At 40.5% G+C, this 26,724-nt stretch overlaps 1 protein-coding gene across 1 annotated transcript in view; it reads right to left on the bottom strand.

The window, feature by feature from the left end:
* DHRSX (dehydrogenase/reductase X-linked) overlaps nt 1–26,724 on the bottom strand; it is a 162,515-nt gene that overhangs the window by 32,951 nt on the left and 102,840 nt on the right. The window contains exon 5 of the mRNA XM_066545172.1: nt 13,334–13,541. Coding sequence (XP_066401269.1) covers nt 13,334–13,541 — 208 coding nt within the window. The remainder of the gene's footprint in view (nt 1–13,333; nt 13,542–26,724) is intronic.

Genomic DNA, 26,724 nt, shown 5'->3' with positions numbered 1-26,724 from the left:
AATCACAGAAGGGTTTGGGTTGGAAGTTTAAAGATCACCTAATTCCTCTAACCTACCATAGGAAGAGACAACTTTCCACTTGACAAGATTTCTCAAAGTTCCATTCAGCCTGGCTTTGAATGGATGGGGCATCCACACTGTCTCTGGACAGCCCATTTCTGTGTCTCAACATCCCCATCATAAAAATTTCTTTCTTTTGTCCAATCTAAATCTACCCTCTTTTAGTTTAAAACCATTAAATTTATTCCTCTTACACATTGAATTATCTGGCTTTAAAGCCTATGCATCTAAATCTAGCCTCTCTTGGCACTTTATGTTCTCTATGCACATTTTTTACAATGAATAAAAGTATAATTGCATACTAAGTAAAACAATATTGATGTTATGCATTTCCACATTTTCTGAAGGTTCTAAAATCTTTCCAAAATCCAAAAGTGCATACAAGAGGCAAACCATTCTAGCAGAACACAGCTTACCAGCAAACTGTGCTAGCAGAGCAGAGCACACGAGGTGCCTGTGATAGTTGGACTTTTGCTGCTTTGAGGACACAGGGCATCAATGCTTTACAGCCAGGCAGGCAGAATCTTAAGCAGAGAAGCTCTGCCTCCTAACCAGGCAACCAGCCAGGCAAAAGACTGGTAGCTCCCAGCTCCCAGTGGTACATGTGGGTGCTGGTCAGCCAGCTAGGGAGATAAGGAGGCACTGGTGTTCAATGCCCAGGGATAAATCCTAATAAATACTGCCCACCCAGCCTGGGTGATGCCAGACAGCATGTGCTGAGGTATGGCAAGCCTGTACACAGTCAGCAGCTAGGAAAAGTGGAGCAAGGACTTGGTGGGAAAAAGTTGAATGGGGAAGCAGAGCATGTCTGGCATCAGAAGCTTGGAGAAGGTCATGCTCACTCCCTTGTTTCAGTGGGCCTCGCTGTGGACCACTCTTCCTACCACAGAAAACAGTGGCATGCCCCAGAGGATGCTCCTCCATAGCATTATTTTGCTGAGTCAATGCTGATAAAACAGGGCAATACACAACTCACTGAATGAAAAGTACAGGAGGAGTTAAGGCAGGCAGAATTTAATTTTCTGCTTTGAAATCTCTCCAAGAGAGCACCAATACACAAAACCTTCTTCTTCCTTTAAAAATAATGTTTTATGGATTTTATACTGATGAATAAAGGGTCAGGTTAAAGCAGGTTCTGCATTTTATGTCCAAATGTTTTTTTTTAGCAAAATTCTTACTTCTGGCTTAAGATATTGTGCAATATAAGCTACAGGTTTGACTAACTACTATAAAAATTCAGGAGAAAAGAAAGGGATTGTTTTGAATTTTTGCAAGAAGAAAATAAGTAGGTATTCCATTCTAGACTGAGTGCCTTGAGGTTTACTGAGTATTTTTTTTTCTTCTTTTTTTTTGTCTTTTTGTCTTTTTTCTTTTTTTTTTTTTTTCCACCAGAAGCTGATTAGCTGATTTTGCTGCTTATCTCTATGGTGCCGTCTCCAGCAGCAGCCTCCCTATGGAATGTATTTTCGAAAAGTAATGAGAAGCCAAATTTCAAACTGAAGCCTGCAGTGGCTAATTAGGTGTTTAAATATGGACTCAGCTGCTATCCCAGTTTGAAAACTGAAATAATGTTTAGCACATCTCTTGGCAATATTGCTTGTTTCTCCTCAGGCTGGCTTCAGTTTTCTACAGTGGTCTCCTGCTTAAATCGGATGATCCCATGTTTAGTAAAGAGCATTAGGTGAGGTCAGAGAACCCACTGAGCAACAGGGGAAGCTGTGATGCCCAGCACAGATCACTTCCTTCACCCTCCTGTGCACGGGGCTCGCTTGCTGCTCTCAGCTTTGCCACCCTCACTGAGGGCTCCTTTCGCGTTGTGCACACACCTAACAGACATCATGGACTCACGGACAGCACTCTGTGCCCCACCACAGCTTGCTTCAGCAAAAGGCTCAGAGGACCTGTGACCATCCTGGCTGGCACACAGATCAGTTTAAGCCAGCCAGTGCTAGCCCTGGAGCTTTCCTGATGTGAACCTTTCACAATTGTCTTGCACATCATTCTCCTTTCACCCATCACCGCTCCCCAATTCCCAGGGTGTTAATTTACCTGCAGGGCAGAGTGCACCAGGATCAAACTGCAGAGAGCCCAGCTGCTATGTGCTCCATTAAAAGACAAGTGATGCAAAACGTGGCTGACATGCTGGGCTTTTTAATGAAAGGCCACACAAAATTTCAATATATGCCTTAGGATGAATCAGGGAATTAAGCAAAACATAGGCTTGCTGTATTAAAATGACTAAAGCTTCCTAATGATTTATGTATTAATCTTGCAATACATCATCACCATTGCTTAGTCAAGACTATAAAAGTCTATTATTAAACACTCATGAGGCTTTCACAGTCTTAAATTTTCTTTCTTCAGGGAATGCAGCACAAGATTTTTCAAGTTTTGACAGATTTTGCAGCTTATTTTGAAGCAGCTAGGAAAATATATTGGAAAATAAACATCTTTACTGTTATCATAAACAGTTTCTTTCTATTCTCTTATGAAAAAGCTTGAGTCCTAAATATTGTTTATTAGATTAAAGCAGGCTTCCTGGCAGTACTACATATATTTATCCTGTGAACACGTTTTCTGAGTCTCATTAATTGTGATTTTTCTCTCAATAAAAACCAACCAACCAAATAAACAAACAAAAAACCACACACACAAAAAAACCCACCAAAAAACAAAACAAACCCCCCCCCCCACCAAACAGAAATCTCAAATCTAAGGTATTAACTTATCTACTTTTGAGATGTTGCTGCAGTTATGTTTTGAACAGCAGCTGTCCTGTTACCAACTACTACTATAGGCTATTTCACAGTCATTCATGTATGACTGGACATTTTGTGTGCTCCTGAGCAACTCCTCATGTACTTCTTCATGTACATTTCTTCAATATATGTGATGTATAACCTTAAAAAAATCAATTTTGACAGTATACATATAACAGTTAAGGTGGCTGAAGCACACACCTTGAGTGCATAAGGAATGCAGTGTTAGGGACTCCTGAGGAGCCCTCATGACCCTGTGATGAACTTGTTCAAAAGGAAGGCCACCAGAACAATAGATGAAATTAGTGGTACTACACGAGGTAAAAAGGAAATCTTTCATGTCTTAATTTGTGGCATGGGGGTTACTTAAGGAGTCATAGGCCAGTGGCAGAAAGGCATCTTGCCTTTCATTCCTCTTCCAGCAGTGAGCTCTTCAGTTCCATGTGTTGCTCACACACAGCTCTGGACAAAGCCAGTCTTTGGCTGGCATCATTCAACTGTAGGAAAATAACATTTTTCTTCCTAGAGTTAGAATATAAGGATAAAAGCCCAGAGCTGGGAAATGCTCTCTCTCTCTAACAGGTAAAATGTGGGTGATGGTCTCAGTAACTGATATCTCAGCAGATCAGTGACTCCTGCCTTGTGCTTAACCCTCAATGCAGTAGAAGCCACAAGGTGGAAGCTGGGTGGTGTTTTGGTTTTTGTTCCTTTCTTTAAGCCATGCTTCCCAGCTTCCAGCACTTCACTGTATAAATACATAGCATTCAGTGACTAGCCCCTTCTAATAGCCTTTAGGAAATGCAGAGGGAAGAAAAATTAACTTACTGTCTCTTGAGGACTACATTTAGTAAAGAGACGTAGAATGTCTTTATTTTAAAATCATTTATGAAAGGCAAAATAAGCCAGGGCTTGTCATCCAGGGTGTTACTGTCATCCAGATGGAATCAGAGCATCATTTTTCATTTGGCTGATCCCTAGTCCTAATGGCAGGAGGTGAGATGCTGAGAGCTATTCTGATCTACTGAGATTGGCTGTGTGCAGCTCAGTAGCTGTGTGCTCAGCATAGCTCTCAAATGTATATAACACGAACTCAAAGGCTGGTCTTCTCAAACTGTCACCAGAATCAGTACCTTCAAAAAGTAAAATTTTTCTGTTTGTATACAGTTGGTGTTAATTTCTGACATTTTGGATTATTTTAAATATCAATGTCAAATTCAAGTTATAATTACTGTAACTCTATTCTTCTAGGAAATATATGACTTTATTTAGAATAATATAAATTGCCACTTTTCTACAGTCAGTGCATTTGATGCAGTGTTAAGTATGTGCTAACAGCTGAAGTATCATTTAATCATAATAGTATCCCTTCATTCAATTAAAAATCTCCATTAAACAAATGAATAAGTAAATATACAAAAGGAAGAAAGGGTTTGCATTGCTTTACCTAAGAAAAAGATCACAGCTTCAAGACCTACATTCTGGGTCTTCATGACCCTTTTGAGGGATGGGGAAACAACAAAGACACATTTCTTTTCATATTATCTCTGGGTAATCTGGATCTCAGGTTATTGAAGATTGTGACACATCTTGTACGATTATCTATAGGATTATAAATGGGGGGAGGTACTCTCCATCCACTTGTGGAGAGCTTCCTACCTCTCCTGCAACAGAGCTTTTGAGTTGAAGGAAGTAATGGGGGGTTTTAAGATTTCTTTGCTTCCACCAGAATGGACATAGGACCACAAAATCCCCAGCAATAACTTGAACAATCCAAGATATTCTTTAAAAGTATCTTGAAACTGGTGTAGACTTTTGCAGATGAGTTGCAAGTTCTGAGCTTTTCATTCTGGGACTCAAAAGGAACTGTAGGGTCTGAATAAGCATAATGAGGTTCTGCCATTTCAGATCCAGCACAGCACACCTACTGTGGCTGGCAGATTTACAGTAGAATATCTTGGTGTATTTACAAAGACAATTTAAGGTTTAATTGTGGTGGGCTCAACCCACTGCACAGCCTTGGATTTAAGGAGGAGCTGAATGTGTTCTGCAAGAGCAAATATTAACCACACTGAAGGACTGGTCTGTCTTACCAGAGGAAATGTGCCTGCAAAATAATTTTTCCTTTGAGATATCTGTAACTACTGTGCAGAAAATGCTATGCCATCAATCTTTGTTTACAGAAATAACAAAAAATTAGCAAGTCTGGCACAACATACTTTTGAAAATCAGTTTCTGCTTGTTGAAACAATTTAACAACTTCTGCTTTTTAGAAGTTTTCTTATGTAGTGAGAATAGGAACATCACAGCTTCAATCTGAGTGATAGAAGTGACTAATTCCCCAGTTAAATTATGAGTTAAGACAAGGAATAAACTCATAAAAAAGTCAGTTATTTGTTAAAAGCCATCACAAGAAGCCTTCTCTTCAGCTGGAAGACCTTCCTAGGTTAAAGAAGAGATACAGCTGAATGCCAGCAGGTACCAGAGGAATTAAAATGTGGAAGTATTCTGCATCCACAAAATGACTGACAGTCCAGACACAGCATAAAAGGTTTTTGCTCTTTGAGCATGTACATCAACAGCATCACTCATCCACTGTCAGAAATCAGGTGGGATTTAAATAAGCTTTAAATATGAAAGGGGCCTGTGAAGAGGGAGGGTCTTATCTGAGGAACATAAAAATGTCAACTTGAGCAAAACACAAAAACCAAGAAAGGAGTAAGATACAAAGCAGTCTTCAGCCAGCATTGCAAAGTGGTTATTTCTAAGCACTGTAAAGGACAGTGTCAGCAACCACTTTCTCCACCATTTGGCCTTAGAGCTGAGTTTTGGGGTTCTCTTTATAAATTTCTCAACACTGTGTCACCCTGGAATACTGTAAACAGGGATCTGTAATAGAAAACCAAGCATTTCATAAGAAGGGGCATGGCATGGCCTGGGATCAGAATGCTTAAGACCTCTTACACTTGCAGACATGCCAGAACCTAGTGAAATCTGGCAGGTTTAGCTTTCCAGGAAATGACAAGAAGTTTCATGTCCTGAAAAACAAACACAGTCACAGAGCTGCCCTGCCCCAGCCCTAACTGAAAAAAGAATGTAAAGAAACTGCTGCCTTGACAGATTGATTGATTGATTGATTGATTTTTTTGTGGCAATTCAGGCACTGAACATGCTCACTGCTCCTTTACCATCACTGTTAAAAGCTCTTGAGCTTCCCCTGAAGTTACTGTGAGCCTCAGTCCTCCTCAGTCTCTGTCCCTCTTGGGAAGCTGAGATTTTGCTGTGTACAGCCCCTCTCCACCTCTCATGGCAATAAAGGCTGGCCTACCACAGCACCCAACACAAAATAAGAACAGAAGAAATGCAGCAACAAAGCTACAACTGTATCAGACATTCTGGCAGTACTAAAATTCCTGGGGGCTAAAATATTTTATGTTTACAGAGATTCATTTTACTTAGAAAGCATAGTTTTCACAACACATTTTTATCAAGAGCTTGATTAAATCAAAAGACCAATTTTTCTTCACAGGTGTGGGTTTCAACTGCTTGGTCTGCTTTTGAACAGACCAAGCAGTTGACCAAGTTCTCCTTCTCTAAGCAAAGAGGCTTAGGATGAGCAATAGAGAAAAGGTTAAGAGTTAACAAATCACAGAGGCAGAAATCTGCCTTCAGCTCCCTGCACAGTACCTCATAATCCTTAATGCTTGTGGCAAGACATGGAATGTATGGCTATGAAGAACCAGGAACAAAGCAGGGCTGAACCTAGAGGGGGTTTCTGAAAGGTGAGCTGGTAATTTTGACCATTTCTCTTAACACATTATTCCAGGGATTTACAGGCATGTGTGCCAGCCTTCCTGCTGCTAAGCAGCCCAAAGGGCAACTCCACTGACAAGATACAAGGAGGATGGTGATAGCTAAGGCTTGAGAGAAATGCTTAAAACATTGGAATAATCACCCAGGACCAAAACTCCTAAGGTTCATTCAGCCTTAATGAGTCTTTTTGCTGACAGAAAGGTGTTAAACTAACCTTCCCCTCTCAAAGACAACAAGCTCTCTCTCTGCTCCTAGTTCTCCAATCCCTTTTGCCATCTCTATCACATGAATGCAATACATTAAATCACTATAGAGCCATCTTGCTCTCTGGAGAACAGCACATTTGTGACAGTCACTGTCCTGAGTGCCACACAGAGCTGGCTCCTCTCACCCAACCCGTGGTGCAGGGGAGAGGCTGGGCAGCAGGAGCACCCATATCTCACATACTTCCCAGCATGCTGCTACTTTGAACTAGTTCAGAAACATCCTGTCCTGTTAAACCAATAACCATTATTAACAATCCTTTGTGAAGAACAATAACTCTTTTAGACAAAAAGGAACTTAACATTGTGACAACAAAGTAGCTACACTTAATATCCCCAAATACATGTAAGTCTGACATTACCTTTATGGTATAAGTGTTACAGTCTGTTATTGCTCTCCAGACGTCAATCAACCCTAAAAGCATTTCGATTAGACAGAATGAAAATACATTGATGAATGTAAAATGAAAGCTTTCTGAAGTTGGCATCTTGACCTAAATATTTCTTTTTCACTGGTTGCAGAGACAGATAAGAATGGATAAAACACTTGATGCATTTGAGCTAGAACTCTGTCTTTGAATTGATGAATTGGTCTGCTGATACAGTAGCCCATTTATTTTTTAAATTAACTTATAGAATTTGAGATCTGTGCCTTCCCCAGAACACTCATTTTCCAGGCCAGTCAATTTTTGCAATTAATGCTAATTGCTGCAAACACAAGGGATCATTTTGCAAAGCAGCAAATCCTTTTGCACTTATACAGATAGTATTTGGCAAAGAAGGACTTATGTGCATGGAATAAGCATTTAAATACTTATCATCTAACTCTATACAGGAAAACTTGATAACCTGCTGGAGGAAGGACATGTCTAAATGCATAAAGCAGTGTACTGCAGTTGGCATTTGATCCTGTGAAGGCAACATGATTTATCTTGCAAATAGAACCAGAATATGCAACTGAAGACATCATGCAGAAGCTGCTTAAACAGCTGAACTCAAACAGAAACATATATTCCATGAGTTAAATAAAACCTATGATAATATGTATCTATCTAATGTTCTAGAACAATCTTTTATGATTACTATTTCTGTATTTTTCCCAGCATTTTATTGAACAACAGTCCAGTGACATAGCTCTTTAGATGTTATTATGAAAGACTTCTGTACTGGCTAAATTGGATTTACAAAAAGGGGTAATAATGAAAATCTCTCCTACTTCCTTTTACAAATTTTTCTTTATTATATAAAAAAATAGAAATATACCCAACAGTGCTATGCTACTACTCTGAAGCTGCTACAACAGCTTCATGTTTGTTTTTGCTTGAATTTAAAATGGTATAATTCCAGTTCTTCCAATCAGAGAGAATTAAGAAACTTTAAGTGACAGATCAATGATGAAAAGCCACTGAAGGAACTAATTGGGTGTTAAAAAAATAGAAGCCTTTAATTGGAAAAAAATGTTGACTCATCAAACCATTCTTAGTAAAAAAAACAATCTATTTTACACAAATGTCCAGCTTAAAAAAAAAAACAAAAAAGAGAGAAAAAGAAAAAGTAATTTGAAACTGATGGAAATACTTGAAAAGGATGGTTTAGAAATTAAAGATTGGGAGTTCCAGTTTTATTGTCACACTTCAAAATCTGAATACCAAAGTACTCATAGGGATAATTAGGAATAATTTTTAAAAATTATTTCAGAACACTGAAATCAAATGTTTTGGTTTCAAAAATGGATAAATATTTTCCAAAAGTAATTCAATATCTTAACTTTTACTTGCTGTTCATGGAAAATATTTTCCAAAATTTCAGTAATGCTGATAGAAAAAAATCCTTAACTTTCTACCCAAACTTAATACTAAATTTTTAACCAACAAACACCACATAAATGGAAGAAGATAGGAAGAAGGACATCCCTCATCCAAGAACAGGAGATCTCCAGACAGTTTGCTAAGCAGATTTTCCCATCAGTACCTAACACTTCCTCTTACAGTTCTTCCTCTTACTTGTTCCCTGCCTAACAGAGGAGATTAACTGGAGCTGCCTGGTCTCTCCACAATCTTCCTAGGTCTAAGGCAGAGTTGTTTATCCTATTTTACACCAGCTAGGACACACATGTGGCAGCTGGGAATTTTGGAATTCTTTTCATTTAACTTCTATTGTCTCTGACATGATTCATGCACTAGGGCTACAGGGAAAAAGACAGAAATTTTATCTAATATATTATATTCAGCTTAGAGAGTTTCAAAAAAAATCAGCTCCTTCTGCAGTTGGAGAGCAGAGGAAAGGGAGCAGGAAAGTGTGACTAACTGTTCTTGAATATACAAGAGATGTGAACCAGAAAAGGAGCTGTGTTACTGTGGCTGGGGAGTTCATAGATCTGTGAATCACAGCATTACAGGGCCCATTTGGTATGCAAAAAGAGAGGATGATGAAAGGAATAGTTAGTCATGGAGAAAAAGCTAGACAGAACACACGAAGATGCTAACCCCTGGGAAAGGAGCATATTCAAGTGTGATCCACAGCCTGGGAAAGAGAATACGGTCTTTTTTTCTTTATTTTCCTAAAAATACCTTCATGTTTTGGTAGGTAGAGCACTCAAAGGAGTGTCCTACACCTCAGCCTTGAAAGCACCATGAACTCAAGCCTACCTCAATCCAAGTGGATAGTACACTATTCTTCAAGCTTTTGCTAAAACCAGACAGCCATATTCTCTCATGACCATGCTTCTTTTCTCCTCTCAGTTTAGAAAGTATTATTAAAGGCAGGCAAAAGAGGAAAGAAGGCCATGCTGGCTGTGCTGCTGGAGCACACAGTGTACAATTCCTCTGCCTGGTATTGCTGAAATCACCCCTGTGGAAATGCTTGCAGATAGGTTGTGTTTCTCTTAAACTTTCACCTCCCTGAAAACAGTCGTGTTCAAAGTAGGGATGAAGGGGAATGATTTGCCTCAGGGATCCCCTTGTCGGCTCATGGGATTGCTGTTGAAAATGGTCTGGATCTAAAAGACCACAAAGGCGTTTGATGTTCCTCATATATAACCTTCAGCAAAAGAACTGGGAGAACAGTCAGTGCTCTTGTGCGTGTGCGTTTGCATTTTCAATAACACACATGAAACAAGCTGTGCCCTGCCTGCTTGGAACAAGCTCTATCCTGCCTTGATGTGCCCATGCCATGTCTCTTCCATTGCTCTGTGTGTGTGTGTGTGTGAAAAGGAAGGGCAAGAAGGGGGAGAAATGGCATTCATAGGGAAGAGATAGGAGAGGGGCTAGGGGAAAAGATGAGAGGAAGATAAATGGAGAGGAGGAGATAAATTGGTGGGTAGAAATAAGACAGCCTCAAAGAAAAAAAAATAAATAGGGAGGGAAAGGCAATTTAAACAAAAAATGCTCAAAAGACACAGATGAAGAAGCAGGCAAGCATGAAGAAAGAGACAACGAAGGAAGGAAAATAATGCAAAATGCAAAAAGACAAAATTAAATTATCCATCCCACTGAAAAGAGCTAACCAGAGCAACATGGGATAAATCAGGTTGGTGAAACGGCAGGAAACAAACTAAAGAGGAAACATGGAGGACAGTAACACCAGCTTCATTTAACACTGATCATGGGACAGGCCTTCCAACAATTATTTGTTATGCAGTTGCCCTGTGGTCTTTGATATGGATGATGGCTGGTTTCAGATCAGATCTCTCAGCAGCAAGTACAAGCAATGAGGAGAAATGGGTGGGAGAAGGATTCCACAGAAAAGTCTGTGGTAAAGCAGAGAAGTGAGCCTCAGTTTAAGTCTCCTTTAAGGCAAGACTAGTCTTCTGCCCTTCCTTCTCTGCCATGCTTGATGGATGAATCCCTGCTCCAGTACTGTCAGTCACCTCTAGTCAGGACACTAGCCCTACTGGCATCTAGGAATAATGGGACAAGAGGATGGTAAACTATTCAGCCTGCTGCCAGCAGTCATTTCCCCAGCACAGAGTATATTCCCTTTTCACCAATAATGACTCCAGATGGTTTTTGTTGCTTTCCTGCTAGGTTAGGACTACCAGCCAACCTGGGAACGTACACCCAAGTTGTAAAATGAATTATGGCCAACTGGCACAACTCAAAATAAAGAAGGAAAAAAAAAAAAGAGTAGAGAATTTTTAGAATGATTTCCCATTCACACAAGCAGCAAAAATGAGATATGGCATCACCAGGAAACTGTTCACCATGGGTGTCTTTACCACATCCATTAAATCTCCTGAATGTTGCTCTGAATCACAAGGCATCTCCAGGGCCCCATGGAGTAGGCAATGCCTGGCTCTGATACCCCCCAGAAGTGCTCCTTCTAAACCCCCTGCTCACGCTGCAGGGACACACTCAAACAGTGATCTCACTGGTTTTTGCACTCATTATGGTGATGTCAAACTATTTGCCTGAGTGGGGGCTTATTGGCAGTTAGGCTGAAAAAAACAACAACCCAGGAGCAAATTTTTACACCTGAACCAAGGAAAGGTTTGGACCTGAATTTACAGCCCACTCCAGGTTTCACCAGTGTGCATATGTGCAGGCACCACTGCTACCTCTGAATGATTCAGAGCATCTGTGTGGGAATGAGCAGGCAAAACCAGTCAATAGTCTGTCAGCTTTTATGGCCCTCCTTACATCAATAATGTTGAAAGGTAAAGGACACAAAAGCTGCAAATCTCACTGGTATATTAATTTTCTTTATGTCAGACTGGTCATGTTCTTGCTCAACCATAACTTTCCAAATAAAAACATTTCTGGTTTCTTTAAAATATGAGTTAATAATGACACATCAAAGATAGGGATGATCCTAAATTAAAGAGGCACAGTACAATGCCTTGCTATAATAAAGGAAATTACTGTTATCTAGAGACACAGAACAGTCATATTTAATTCTGCATTCCACACTTTAGCCCAAAGAAATACTAATCCACTTAGCCCCCTTGCATGGTTCCATCCGGCACATGGCCATCAGAAACAATGACTACACACATCAAGTGAAAAGTAAGGGTAATTTCCTGTGGTTATTTTACAAGCAAGAGATTAAATTGTGACTACCCTGCAGAGGTTTAAACAATGGCTTGTAATAAAACTGATGCCATAATATGTAATCAGAAGTTTGACATGCCTAATGCAGCATTCATATGTAAAATGTCTGCAGCGGAAACAGCCCAGCCATATAATTTCAGTCTTTGTTTGGAAAAGAAACCTTGGGCCAGATACCTCTGATCACCTGCTGAAGTCCCTACCAAAGGATGGAGACAGATTTCCATGGAAATGACACAGAAGTCAGACTGGCTCCATGCAGGCAAGCAGAAGCTCTCTGGAGCCCAGGAGAAGGCAGGCTCTGCTTGAGCCTGTTAGTAAGCACATCATTGCCATGCATGACTGCATGGGGACATTTTCAAATTTATCTCAGTTATCCTGCCTGTTTCTCTGCTAACTAAACCACTCCATGTGGTTCCTGTATGACATCAGAGGCATTTACCACACTATTTGATGTCTTCCTAATGCTAGAAATACCCCACAGACATTCATCCACAGTTTTCCTAAATGAAAGCAGGAGGTCAGAAGTCATGCATGCATTTAAACCCATTTTACTGTATTAAAAACCTAGGGTGGGTTTGGGTTAAGGTTTGGGTCTCCATGAGCTCTTGGGGAAGCACACCAACACGAGCCAGGGTGCAGCAGTGGATGGCCAGGCTGATGTGTGACAGGGCAGGGACTACAGGGCTGGGATAGGACAGGCAGGGTGACACAGCCTGGGGCCGGGGGTGGCTGAGGGATGATGGAGAAGGGCTGTGAGGGGAGCCACGGGCGAGACTGGGATGTCAGAGCAGAGCAGGACAAGGAGAGGGCTGGAGGCAGAGGGAGCTGCAGGCAGGGCAGGAGCAGCAGAGGGCTGGCACTGCAGCTGTGCGAGGCAGCTGGGCAGCAAAGGCAAGCTGCCCCCGGAGCCCCGCCAGCATCCCTGCTCAATGCAGCCACAGGCAGCTGTCTGAGCTTATCTGAGGGCTCTGTGCCCTCATCCTCTCGGGGATGAGCTCTAGTAGCATCCACCCAAGCCATTTCAAAACATCCCGGCTACGGAGCATCTCTCCCTGGTTAGGTAGTGGCAAGTCCAGGCGCCGCACGCACCACGAGCATCACCGCAGAATAAGCATCAGAAAGCAAAGTGAGGTTTTCGAAGTCCAGAATAAAAGACACCATTCAGAATTTATAAATTGTTTGTACATTTGGCTCAAGGCTGCAAGCTTTGATCAAATGTTAAATATATTAAGCAAGTGCTTGAGAAGCACCATAAATTTTGTTTAAAAAAAAAAAGGCAACAAAACCCCATCTCATAGTCAGTAACAATTCTTCATAGTCAGTAACAATTCTCTTGTATTTTAATCCGCACAGGATTACTACAGATCAGTGAATACCAAAAAGGGATCGGTACCTGCTTTGTAAGTCGTTTAGGTGCAATTTGCCTACATAATGGGTGGCTGATGAGACAGTGATGATCCTAGCGTTGTGACTGTGCGTTCCTGATTGCTTCAGCGTATCCAAGAGGAGGTTAGTCAACAGGAAGTGTCCCAAGTAGTTCAAGCCGAAGTGCTCCTCAAACCCATCCTCCGTCTTCCTTTCAGGGACCAGCATCACCCCAGCTGGAGGAAAAAAGTAGAGGTAAAACCTGTTGATTTATTTCAGAGGAGCAGCAATGTAGAGGTAGTACGGCTCTCCTGCTGCAGAGGGTAAACACAGCATTCAGAGCAGTGAGTGACTGGTGATGGCATGTAAAGTCGACACTGATTGATTCCTGACAAGAAAAATGTCTAAACCCTCACTTTGGTTTCTTTATCCAGAAAATGTGCTGATTGACTCTCTCTCTCCCTCCCTGCAGGACTGTGACTCCATTTGTGAAAAGTGTTTTCAAGAGGTGGAAGCTGGGCGATCCCAACAACATTCCCCCCATCAAAGCTCTGAGCAGTGGAGACAAGACCAGGCTAGGCAGCAGACCTGCTCTCCCAGACAGCCTTCTCCTGGGGCCTGGCTGGAGTTGAAAGCTCTGGTGAGTCTACATCTGAAATCTGCAACTTCTCTCCCACTGGTGTGGGTGAGAACAGATGTAGTAAATTTACCCAATATATCTTAATTACCATGCTTACAAGCAGCTGCATATTGAAATTAGGTTTTCAATGCTTATTTTGGCAATATTTTTGCATAAATTTCCACAAACCACAATTTTCAAACTCAGTGTCTAAAATAAGTATCCACATCTCCATCATGAGATGTTGATTTCAGCATCTTGCAGAGAATTCTGAGCTCATGCATAAATTATATCATGTACTGAGGCTGTGTGAGGGATAGTTACCCTGCTCAGTTATAGCATTAACTTGAATGCTATAAATTTTTCTTATTTTGTTAAAATTTAATTACTGTACAAGTGGATATGACCTTTGTCATTTAAATGGAGATGGACATAACTCATGGAGAATCCTGTTATAGGATGCTTCTCTCTAACAACCATAAATATGATACAGCAGAAAGACCACTCCTGCACACAAGACATGACAGAGTATCAGCCTAATCCTCATGCTACTTCATGTGCCCATTGAAAAGACTTCAACATCCCATTTCCTGATGTGAGCCTGACCTGATGATCACATATTAAATTACCATTTTAAATTGCATGTGCTGTGCATCTACATCACTTGTTTTGGGGGGTTCTGCCACCTGACAGTCCTGCTTTATTGCTGTCTCTTGGGCTGAAAGAGAGATATTTTTGGGATCTTTTTTAGTATGGCAAACAGCCATAGGGATTCACCTGTGGCTTCCTGCCATTTAATGGAGCAACTGGAGAAGAAGTGGGAGGGGAAGAAACTCAAGAAGGCCACAGAGAAAACAAAATGTTTGGGTGGAGCACAGCATACCTGCAAATGGAGAACTTAAGAATGAACATGAGCAATGCTGACTGGTGGCACAGTGAAAGAAACACAACACAAATTACATTATGAGGCTCCTCAAAAGCTTTGAGCCATTTACTGCTGCTACAATGTCATTTACTCCTGTAAACTGTGTATAATCACATCTGTAACACTGGCTGGTACTGAGAACTGCCATGAAGGTTATGGACAGATGCAAATGAGAGACAGGCCCAGCTGTGACTTTTTCTTGTTTTCTGGGAAGAAGGAAAGGAGGGGAATGGCTTGGGGATGAAACAAACCCCAGGCTCCCAGACTAAGTCTCAGCCTGCTACAGTGCAAGTTTCAGCACAGACAGCATGAGCTGTAGGAGGGCACATGGAAACATTGCTGCATCTCTGAGCACCAGGCCTAGTACAAGGAAATGATTTGCATATCTCTGAGGCCATCCTGCCCTCCAAAGCCCTGACACTTGGAAAAGGTGAAAGGCAGCAATTTGCCAGAGTTTTCTTTGCAGCAACACAAGTAAAATACAAGCCCAAGAAAGGCAGTTGATATAAAAGAGCCTCAGCACAGCAAGGCTGATCTGCACGGCAAATGCTGCTTCTGCATCTGCTGGGATTGCTGCAGGGCTCAATACAGGACCCCTCCATGCACAGACCCACTTCTGTTGGTTGGGTCAGACGGAGGGATGGAGAAATTTGTCCTGTGTGTTAGACAGAAGTGTGTTAGACAGCTGCTGCAGCCGTTCAGCTTGGCATCATGAGCAGCAGGCAAGCCCAGGGAGGCTGCCATTGCTCACATTAGCCCCAAGGATGCCTGTGCCACTGCAACCTCACCCTCGACCTCCAGAGAGGCACAGGATTTCAAGAACACAGAGAGGCTTTGCCCTCCACCCCAATTAGTCTCCACCATCTGTGCTGTGCATCCTAGAAGCAAAAAAAACCAGATCTGAGCTCAGGTCAGGAGACAGAAAAAATTTTCATTTACGCAATGCACAACTGTAAAGATACACACTCCCCAATATTCTTTTGCTCATTCTTCAAGAGCATCCCCTGAGTAGAAATTCTGGTCAAGTCCTTGAGCAGGCACAATCACCTCTGCCTCAATCTGATTCTATCACAATTCCCTTTGTGTCTTCAAGAGCTGCTCAAATAATGTTAAGCCAAAACACCTTTGAAAGACTTTTTCTGTTTTTTAAAGGCTCCCATCTTTCAGGTAGTTCATATCAAGGCTCTCAAAAAATCTTGTCCTGTAATCTGAGGGCAGTTTCTCTTATTTGAGGAAAAGCCATTTTAATTTACTAAAAGTGAGCATACAAAGGAATACCCAACAGGCAACTGAACCTGTCTCCTTCCTTAGCAAAAGGGAAAACCTTGTAAGTGTAGCAGCAAGCTCTCTTTCTTAAATTATTAACTACCTAACATTCAGGAGATACTAAAAGTGGCATGCTATTGATTTTCTCTTGTCCTGAAACATCATCAGCTTTACCTAAGGGTCCCAAATGTTAACTCAAAAATGAAAGCTGGTTCTATTTTAATTCTTTTAATTAATCAAATACTACTTGAAATGTTAATAAATGCCTTGTCTTTTCATTGTAAACTAAGAATGACTGTGCTTTGCTTTTTCTTCCAATATGGAACCCAAACAACTCAGTATCTTTCTGATTTTAATTATCAAGAGTCAGCCTTATAATTTTTTCAGACTGTACGTGAAATTTGAAGTGGCAGCACACAAACCATTAATGCCAAACACCTCGGTTCTGATGTAACCTTCTTATATGTTTTTCCCCTTGATTTAACTGCATTGTCTCCAGAAGATTCAGTTTAAAAATATCACTGATAACATCATGGCATAAGAAAATGAATTAATAGGTAAACTGAACATAAGCTTCTACTTTGTAATTGATTAGCAGTTGCTGAAATATTCCAGCAAAAGTCTGATAGTATGGGATTAAAAAACTGACTAAACAAAACATGGATGTGTGATTTTGAAGAGGTAGTAATAAATTAGAATAAGGAAAATATTTTTCGTAAAACTATGCTGAACAACTGTTCTTATATATATAGCAATACATTCCAGTGTGCTGCAGTTCTGCATTTATTGCAATATGTTTGAATTATACACATTTTTATTTTGCTTTAAGGAATAACAAAAAATATATTCTTTTTTAATTCTATGACTAGGCAATCAATAACCATATTTCTCACTCAAAGAATGAATACACTTCAAGAGAGCTGTCTTTGTAAGCAGGAATTTATGATGATTTTCTATATAAGTTTGTAATGAAACTCTTGGTTTCTGATCCATCTTATGTAATTTAAAGAACAAAATGGATCTGACACTGCATGCAGCATAGCAAAAAATGTCATGATAGTTATAAATATTATAGGCCAGACAAACCCCATTTTTATTGAATTATACAGGAAAATTTGCACTATGCCTGCTCGTACTGCAGATGATGACAAACGTTGCTCTAACTCCCATACCTCCCACTGCAAAGATGTCCTCCATCTCCATTATAAAATGTGTTTTAAGAGCTGTAAAAATACAAGTATTTCACTCATCTGGATTTATTTACAGTGAGCTGCTTGGAGGTTTTTTAAGTCAGCTCTCTCAAACTCACTACAAAAGAAAAATTTAAAATCTCTTTTTCACATACAGAAAAAAATGTCTGCCTTCCCAGCCAGGCTCACAGAAGAGGGTTTGGAGGCAGATCCCCCTCACACAAGTTCTTTTCTCTCCAGACAGCCAAAGGCTGGGCAGATAAAGCGATAGGTCAGCCACAAACACACATAAAACCTTCCCAGCAGGAGGGGAACCTTTATAATCACAGTCATCCAATTCTTGCCATTTACAAGGAAGAGATACATACTGTACCAAAAATGTTCCCAAGGGGAAAAATTAGGAAACAGCTACTTCCAGTAAAAGCACAAAGCCCTTTTTCCATACTGGCTTTGCACTGTCTTAGCTGATGCCTGTAGCAGCATTTCCAATCCCACGAGTGCAGCCAGACAGGGAAACCCACCCCTACTTCACAGAATGTCAAAACTGCTCTGTTCTGCACACCCATGCCACAAAACACCTCTGCGTGTACCTACATGTAAAATAGCATGGGCCACCTCTCACCTGAGCAGGACAACCATACAGCAGCATGCCCTGGCTAGGCTGCCTGTAGCAGATTGCTTGTTCCACCTTGTTCCATTGGGCTGTGCAATCCCAGAGTATGCCTGCCCTGTGGGTCTCCTGGCTAGGGAGCAACAAGAACATGAAATGCCTTAGTGTAAGAATTGCCCCCAGAAGTGCTTACTGAAGGCACAGCTGTGCCCACATGACTGCTTCTTACAGGCACTGCTTCTTCCTGCCTCGTCTGGGCTGAAGAGCAGTGAATTTACAGCACTGTAAATTCTAAAAGCTGTGACATGGCTGCTTAAGCCACATCCCTAACCCAGAGTCCAGTGCTACAGGTAGGCCACATGCCTCTTGGTACCCCAGGAATGTTCTGAGTCTCAATGGGACCACACACAGAAGCCAGATTAACAGTGCATGAGAACTGAAAAGATAAAAATCCCAACAGTTTAGAAGAAAAACACAAAACCACAGACTTGGTGCAGCTTTCCAGCGTTACTGTCTTACTCCCTGTCTCCACAGAGGGAGCTTAGACTCTTGCATTTCCTGATGTCTTTTGGAGTTTTATATGTGTGTATACAATTTTCAAAAGCCAAATGTGAGGAAAATGAAGCAAAGCAAGAACTTTTCCCCCATGGCATAACAATGACACTGGATGACACAAAGATACCACACCAATGCATTTTACCACTGGGGAGATGCAAAGACACCTGGTAGTCTATTTGGCATCAGTGATGGAACAGTGTCCTGTGCATGGACCTTTCCTGGAAGGGACCTGCCCCTGTGAAAACAGGTTTGATAAAGGAAAGGGACCGAGCCTGGGGTTGTGGAGAAGAACCATCTCCAGAAGATTAGGTCTCTCCTGCCTCATCCCAGGACAACTTCCCCACAGGAGTTTGCCTGAGCCTCTGCTCCAGCACTGAACAAGTTCCCATGAGCTCTCACCTCCTGTTCCCTACTCCCAAGATGCTCTGCACCACCCATTGCCTTTTCTGATTACCTTTCCTGACAGCTTCCCCAGTTCCCTGTGCTGGGCAAAATGCATGGCCATGATGAACCAAGGACAATGTTCTGCTTCCCAGCCTTCCCTCCTCCCCTCCCACCACAATCCAGTGATCCCATGCTGATCTTATCAAGGAACTGCGCGTGCTCAGGAAGGAGGGCAGAGGCTCAGCTCCAGACATGTAGATCAGCTCCATCTACCCCTCTGCTTTCCTGCAAATGGTGAGTTCCTTCTCCCTATTCTCTTACCCAGCCACTGTAGCTCCTTTGTGTCTCAATCCCACATCACCCTGCACCCTGCAAGCATCTGCCTGTCACACACCTGGCTCACCCTACCCTCACTGCTGAGGCTTGTTTCCTGCTGGAGCCATGATCTGTGGCTCTGAGCCTCCTCCCAGCTTCTCCATCCCTGCTTCAGAATCAACCAGATGTGACCAAGTCACAAGTGTCCACCCTATTGAATTGGATGATCAAGCAGGAGAGAGGCTCCAATTCCTTCTCTTCCAGGAGCAATAATTCTCATCTCTGTTAAACATCAGTAAACTTGCAAGTAAGAGATCAGTCAAGAATGCCTTCATAGAGAAAAGATTCAATCATTTAGTACCCAATACAGACTCCAGTCCTCAAGGTTAAGGACTTGATCCTTGTGAATTATATGGTGTCTAAGCATTTCCAACCTCTGACTGAGACATCTCCTACAGCTCACACATGCCTAATGGCTCTCTTCATCCTCACTACCCACCCCAGCTCTACCTCAGTACTTGCTCTCTTATTGATTTTCTGATATTTAATGAAAATATATGCTATGTTCTTAGTTTAATTCTCTATAAAAGTCTTTTAATCAGAAAATTCAAATGTTTTGCAATCAAGGTTTCTGCCATCCTGATGGTTCCCAGCTGTCCTGTTTGTTCCTCCCACCCATCAACTCTTCACAGTCTATTTTTCACAAGATAGAAACTTGTCTCAGAGCTCATGGAAGACTGAGGCCACCAATCTTGAGAGTGGAGAGACTGGAGGAGCCTGAAATGAGACCCAGTGCCCATCTCCACCAAGCTCAGAGGCAGGCAGGAAGAGCAGATGGGATGCTGGTGCCCAATCTCAGCGCTGGTGCATTTGCCTGCACGCAGCACCTCCCACTATGGCTCAGGGCTGTGATTTGGGCAGAAAGACCTGCTCAGGATCGACTTGGGACATGCTTGGTACAGGCAAAATATTCAGAGAGGAACACATAAAAGGTGGCTCACAAAGTGCAGTGCTTAGCAGGCTTCTGCCTTGACCCATCAGGGGAATATTCCATAAGTAACAAAAGATGCAGCCAGCACTGACACAAAGGCAAGATCTTGTCGGCATTCAATTCCACACTGTGTGATACCACCACAGCCTTTATGAAAAGCCTTGCCGTCATTTCTGACATTAAAAAAAACTCCTAAGTTGTTTGTCTTATCATTCCTGGAAACAGATAAACTGTTTTATCTGGCATTACAAAATAAAACAAAGAAAAAAAAAGTCAGCCAAAGGCAAATAATTGGCATGGAAACTCTTAGCCCAAACACTAAAAGTTTGGCAAAGTAGTGAGGAATTGAAAACTGAGTAATGTCTGCTGCTGGTGCTCCAAGACCCACCTATAATGCTCACAAGGGAGATGTGCACTGTATTGGCTGTGCCAAAGATAAAGCAACGTGTCTTTCCAGAAAAAAAAAATTCTTAGTTTCCCACTAGGTTAAAGAAAAGAAAAGGAAAAAATGCCCACAATCCACATTCACGGACTGTGAGAACAGCAACCAAATCTTTGTAGATTCAGAACATGGGCAAACCGGCTGTAATACCTCCATAAGAACAGATCCACATTCAGAATCAAGGTCACACTGCTACACGTGAACACAGCACAAGCTAGTTCCTTGGAAAATGTGTCAGTTAAAAAAAGTAAATACGTTCCATAACCAAGATTTCGATTTTGGACTAAAATAAATCAGAGCATTCCTAATTAGGTCTGGTTCAAATAACCCTGTGTTTCCTAAAAATATGCTCAGTAACTGTTTGGTTATTTGAGCTGGCACAATGGTGAGTTAGCCCACTCACAATCATAAAATAGGAAAGTCAGTCACAGCTTTCTAATTCAATAGGATATTCTCTCAGAAGTAAAATATTTCAGTTTGCATTTTGTATAAAAAATATTTTTACCTAAAATCTATGAAAGGATTAAGTAAAAATAAAACATGGCTCACTCCTGCCTTTCAGAAAAGCCAATGGCAAATGTTCCACACACTTAAGTAGAACTGGTTGGGTTTCCTAATCCATCAATAGCTGAATTTTGTATCTGTCTTCCACCGATAAAATGTTCACGTTCAAAACATAAAAGCAAATGGGTCAAAAACCTGCAGCATGTGGAGCCTCAGATATTTCCCCTTTCAAAAAGTGTTTGATATCACAGACAGAAAAAAAAAGCTTTGGAAATAATCAGAAAGAGAAAGATAATATCAAACAAAAGTCAGGATTTTCATGAATGAAATCCTTACTCTTTGAAAGCCAGAAGAGTCTAAGGTTACCCCTCTAACTTATTAGTTCTTCCAATAAATAATAAACCTTTTAGAGGAAATCTGACATCTTCTTATAAGATACATATAATTCTGGCAGACCAAAAGTGCTATCCAAGTATAATAAAATCTCTAGCTGATGACTGCTGCTAAAAGTCCATACGGCAGATAAACGTGGGCATTGCACAACCCTCACTTGCTGTGAATGAGCCAGGCTGGATACTGCCAGCAGTGTCATGGTGCTCTGACACATGTGCCCAGACAAGTTACTCACAATACCCAAGGCATCTAATAGCTGGGAAGAGCAGTGTGTGAGCAGCCAGCCAGCCTCCCCACAGCCAGCTCTCTGAAAAGAGAGCTCTTCCAAAAAACCTGAGAAGATGGCATCTGTCATGCACTGAACTTCATAAACAAATATGGCTCTGGTAGTTTCTTCTCATTTTAGAACGTGTTAATACGCTATGTGAAGGTCCTTATGAATCTTCCAGTTTTTCCCACCATACATGGAAGATCCAACGTAAGCCAACCTCTCCACCTCCACCTCAAATTAGTTTTTCCAGGGAAAACGATTCCCAAAGGCCCAGCTCTCCCATGATGTCTAATACTTATCATCCATTACACACAGGTAAAGGCTATTTACTCTTCTGCTCATCCCTTCTGTCTTTGCCCTATCCCTCTGAACCTTTTCCATCACAGCTTTGCTTGGGTATTGCTCTAATTTGTCTTCGAGGAAGGATAAAGATGAAACATGATGTTGTAAGCAAGACACTGGAAGAACTTTAATGAGATATCATATCCTGAATTCACCACAGCTTTCCTGTGTGCCTGGAAGAGAAGCATTAATTTCAATGAAATCCAAGTTTCACTGGAGTAACAGCAACCCCTCCTCACTAACTTTCCCTCAAGGCCTTCTCCAGTGAATTTCCACATCTCTGAGATTTCTTTCCTTTTCATCAGAACAGCCAGTGTAGCCTGCAGCTGCTACAGGCAAGGAAGCTGGCTTTTACCTAATCCAGTGGGACAAGATCTTTTCATAGATCTCACTGTGATAATTTCAAACAATTTAACTATTAGTAAATTCAACTTATAAATATGACCCATGAGTAGGTAAGTATGTATAGAATTGTTTGCATTTGATACATTCCCTTGTTCCCAGCCCTTGAACTTCACTTTTCTTCTGAAGATCTGATCCTGCAAATACTCAAATGCAAGAATAATTTAGTATGTGATCAACCATGACAGCATCTATGGGACTATTCAAAGGACTCCTAGCTGACCTGCACATGGCTGGATTGTGTGCAGGTAACACAAGGAAATATATATATTTCACATACTCAGCTACTGATACAGCTTTTAATGTGCTCTAGGAACTGAAGAGGTAAGCTTATACAGTCTTATTCATTCTATCAAGAGACTGATAATTTCTCAGATGATCCACAATGTACCAAATATGATCATCTGAATTAGCTAGCAGTTCAGGGATATTGATTTTAAATTGGCCTAGATAGGCTTCAACCTGAAATACATTAACTGTAATCTGCCTGCAATAGGCTAGTAATAGGCCTGAAATCTCTAAGTTGGCATTTCATTGTTAACGAGCTAGACAGTGCATGTTTGGCATCCAGAAGTATCCTGGTGTCCCTAAATATCTAGTGATTTCTGTGTTGGCTCTGTTGGTTTTAAGATCATTAGGTACTGTAAACAACATACAAGCAAACACATTAACTACAATGTGCTAAGAAACAGTTCTAGCACACAGAGAAAATTACTGCCTTCAACGCTAGGAAAAAACATCTCTGGCATGAAACAGTGACTGCTGGTCATGGAATTTTACAAAGTGTTTTAGTATCTGTCCCTTTTTCAACCACAAGAAGAAAGCAGACTTTCTAATGCATTTTAACAGCAATGCCATTTTTAGGAATATATTAAATAATTAACACTAGTGTACATGCTGTAATTTGCTAAATGCTTTTCAACTGTACAGAGACAGAGTTCTTTCTAAAACAAAACTAAAAATTAGCACCCAAATGCTAATTAGCAGACTAGAAGACACATTCTTCTGACCTTCTGTCAGATAAAACTTTCTTCACTGCTTCTGCTGCATCCCTCTTTCTGTGGCTTACAGTTCAACCATTTAGCTTACTTCTTGTTTTCTGCAGAAAATGAATTTGTTTTCTATGTCATAGCATTTTTCTCTTTCTAGCACAAGCACATTGTATTTAAAAAAAGTTTATATAATACTCTATTTGCATTTTTAATATGTTTTGTTTATTTTAAAAACCAAGAGCTGATTCTGCACATTACTGATGCAGAAAGCATAGTAATGGAAAAACAAGCCCTTATTTGACAGCTGAAATAAGGCGTGCATTCAACCAAATTTTTCCTTTTAAATTAGAAATTAGAAAATTAAATGTACATGCTAAAATAAGCTAAAACAAAAAGAGGAGGTGATTAGTGCACTTATCTCCATTTAGTTGGATACCTGAACTTCAAATGATTATTGTGGGACCTGAATGTTTAGCTCTAGAAGAATACTTAGAAACTCAGGATTTTAGTATTAATTTAATTTCCAACTGAATCCTTGAGTTAGGTAAGGGACAGAGAGCCAGTGATGAAGAGATATTTTTTTTAAAAATCACCAATGACCTTAAAAGCTGCTGAATTTCACAACAATCTTAGGTCAGACATGTAGTCTTGATTATTTATTTGGTAATTCACATGTAAATGTGTAATTTACACATGAAATTCACACGAATTCATAGTAATTCACATGAAATCCCTTGTCCTCAATAATATTTTAATGTTAATTTCATAGCTTGCATTCTTGCAAAATGTTGGAACTTTTATCAAGTCATCTGCAAATGTTTGGCTTTTTGACAGGTTTGCACAAGTCCTCAATGAATATAATACACATTCACATAGATACAGGATACATATCCATGGAGATAATAGGTGGAAAGTTCACTAACATATGCACATGATTATATCAATCAATTTAAAAGATTTTGATTTAAGCAATTAAATAATACTAGTGTGTAGTGCAACAATCTCAGTGTAACAATTCTTGCATTTTTACACTAAATGTAACAGAAGACTGCAGCCCTGATAATAAAAGGCTTATTCTCATGAAGAGAGAAATAAAAAATTTTACTAGCTTGCTGATAGTTTGATTCAGAAGTCATGGGATGCATACAAAGTCTGATTTTCAAAACCTATGGGAAAGGCAGTGGAACAGGCAACTGAGATGAGGCTTCTGAGAGAGCAATGCTTCCAGCTCTGCAGCAACCATGGTGGACTGAATCATCCTCCTTAGTGCATAGAAACAAAAAAAAGAAGTAAAAAGATAATAAAGGAGGAAAGAGGAAGGGAAAGGGAAAGAGAAAAGCCAACCAGATAGCCCAAAGGTCAGCACTTGACTTGATTGAGCTCAGTACTGGTGGTTTTTGCATCAGGCCACTTCTCCTCTATTGGGTTTGTCCATTTTCCTCTTATGTAGCAAGGAAACATTTGGGCTTTCACTATGAAACAAAAGTTACTGGTGAAAGTGCACCTAAAAAAAAGGACCTTAAAAAAATGTGGGAAAGACCATTCAGAAGTGGAGTCATTGCCAGGCAATGGCCAGAGACTAACCTAATTCTCTGGAATTCGTTACCTGTGCTTTGGATGTGATTCTGTTAAGGCAAAAAAAATTACTTGAACCATTCATTTCATTGTAGATTCTGAAAGGATTTTATCGAACAACAGATTTCTCTTGCCAACTGTATTTGGCAAAAAGCTTAAGTGAAATCAAATGGCTTTCTTGCAAGTTACAAATACATAGACTGAAGCAGAATAAATTTTAGTCTCAAACTCCTTTCTTAAAAGAAGTTTTGGGCTTACACTCTTTGGTCTTGTAACATATTAAGAACATTAGTAGATCCATTTTCATACAACTTTGTTTCTTGGATAAGAAGACACATTTAATTTGCATCCAACCCAATTCAGCAGCAGCTAGGGCAGAAAAAAATCCTATATTCCAGAGGGCTTCCCGGTTGCTTCAGCCTCATAATTTTTCCCCCAGCTGGCCTCCAAGCCCCTGAAATGCTGACAATGCTGGCTTTGCTCATGCTGAAAACTAGTGCAGGGTAGGGGATGCCTGATGGGTACATAGAATTAAAAACCCCTTTTCCCATAAAATGCTGTTTCTTCAAATAGTGTTGTTCCCATCTGTGTAACAGTTTTTATTCTGTATGTTTAAAAGTAAATCTGGAAAGACTTTGTAACTAGGCTTAAATACTTACTAATTAACTCTAACTAGGCTTATATATCCACCTCTAATTATTGCATGATTAAAATAATAATGGTAGGCTTTTTTGACTAATCAAAGAGAAATGAATGTTCAACTGAACATTTCAAAAATGTTTCATATCAATCAGCAAATAAAAAACACTTGAATTTTCATTACAGTATTTACTTGTGTTACTGAGAGCTCTTTAAGGCACCAATGAATATAACAAACACATTTATTTACAGCATATTTGCTCTCACTAGGATGGAAGTGTGCACAGGGAAACAGAAAATGTTCTCTGGGATGTCTTAATAAAAAAATATGTAAATAGTTGGGAAAACAAGAACAGCAGCATATCACAGCAGCAAACTTCTAAAAGAAACCTAAATTGTTGCTGGTGGGTTTTTCCCCTATTTAAATAGACAGGTGAAAATTCCCCTTTAGGACAGTGCATGCAGAGCATCCATGGTTTCTGGAAGAAAATTATTGTACAGGCTGGCTTCCAAAAATACCGCGGCTATAATACAAAATTAGATAGCAAGTATGTGAATAACAAAAGCTGAAATCCCTAAAAATAATTAGATTCATTTGATGATTGTATGAATGCAAGATAAATATTATCCTTTTAATTTGTGCTCTGACCACTGAGGATGCAGTTTTATGAACAGCTTTCCAGTAGCACCTGGATCTATGCAGTGACTTCTCTGAGGTTGCTGGATAATTTGCCAAATTATATTTCAGGTGGATTAAAGCCCCAGCCCAGCTCACCAGTCACCCACAGTAAACAAGTGTTTATACAGGGAAAAACATAAGGGGAGAGAAAGTAAATAAAGGTGAAAAGACAGATTTTCTACTGGCATAAAGTAGAGCTGCTATTTCCTTTCTTATTTTTCTTAGAGATGCTCAGATTCCTGTATAATTGCATTCTTTTTAATGCTGGAGAGCTAAAAAATGACAGCAAAGGAACCAGATTTGCAATAACAACATGAGCAGG

Source organism: Molothrus aeneus, chromosome 2, assembly GCF_037042795.1.
Source record: "Molothrus aeneus isolate 106 chromosome 2, BPBGC_Maene_1.0, whole genome shotgun sequence".
In the NCBI taxonomy this organism is placed as follows: Eukaryota; Metazoa; Chordata; class Aves; order Passeriformes; family Icteridae; genus Molothrus; species Molothrus aeneus.
Note: the sequence above shows the minus strand (reverse complement) of the source record. Positions and strands in the feature narration are given on the sequence as shown.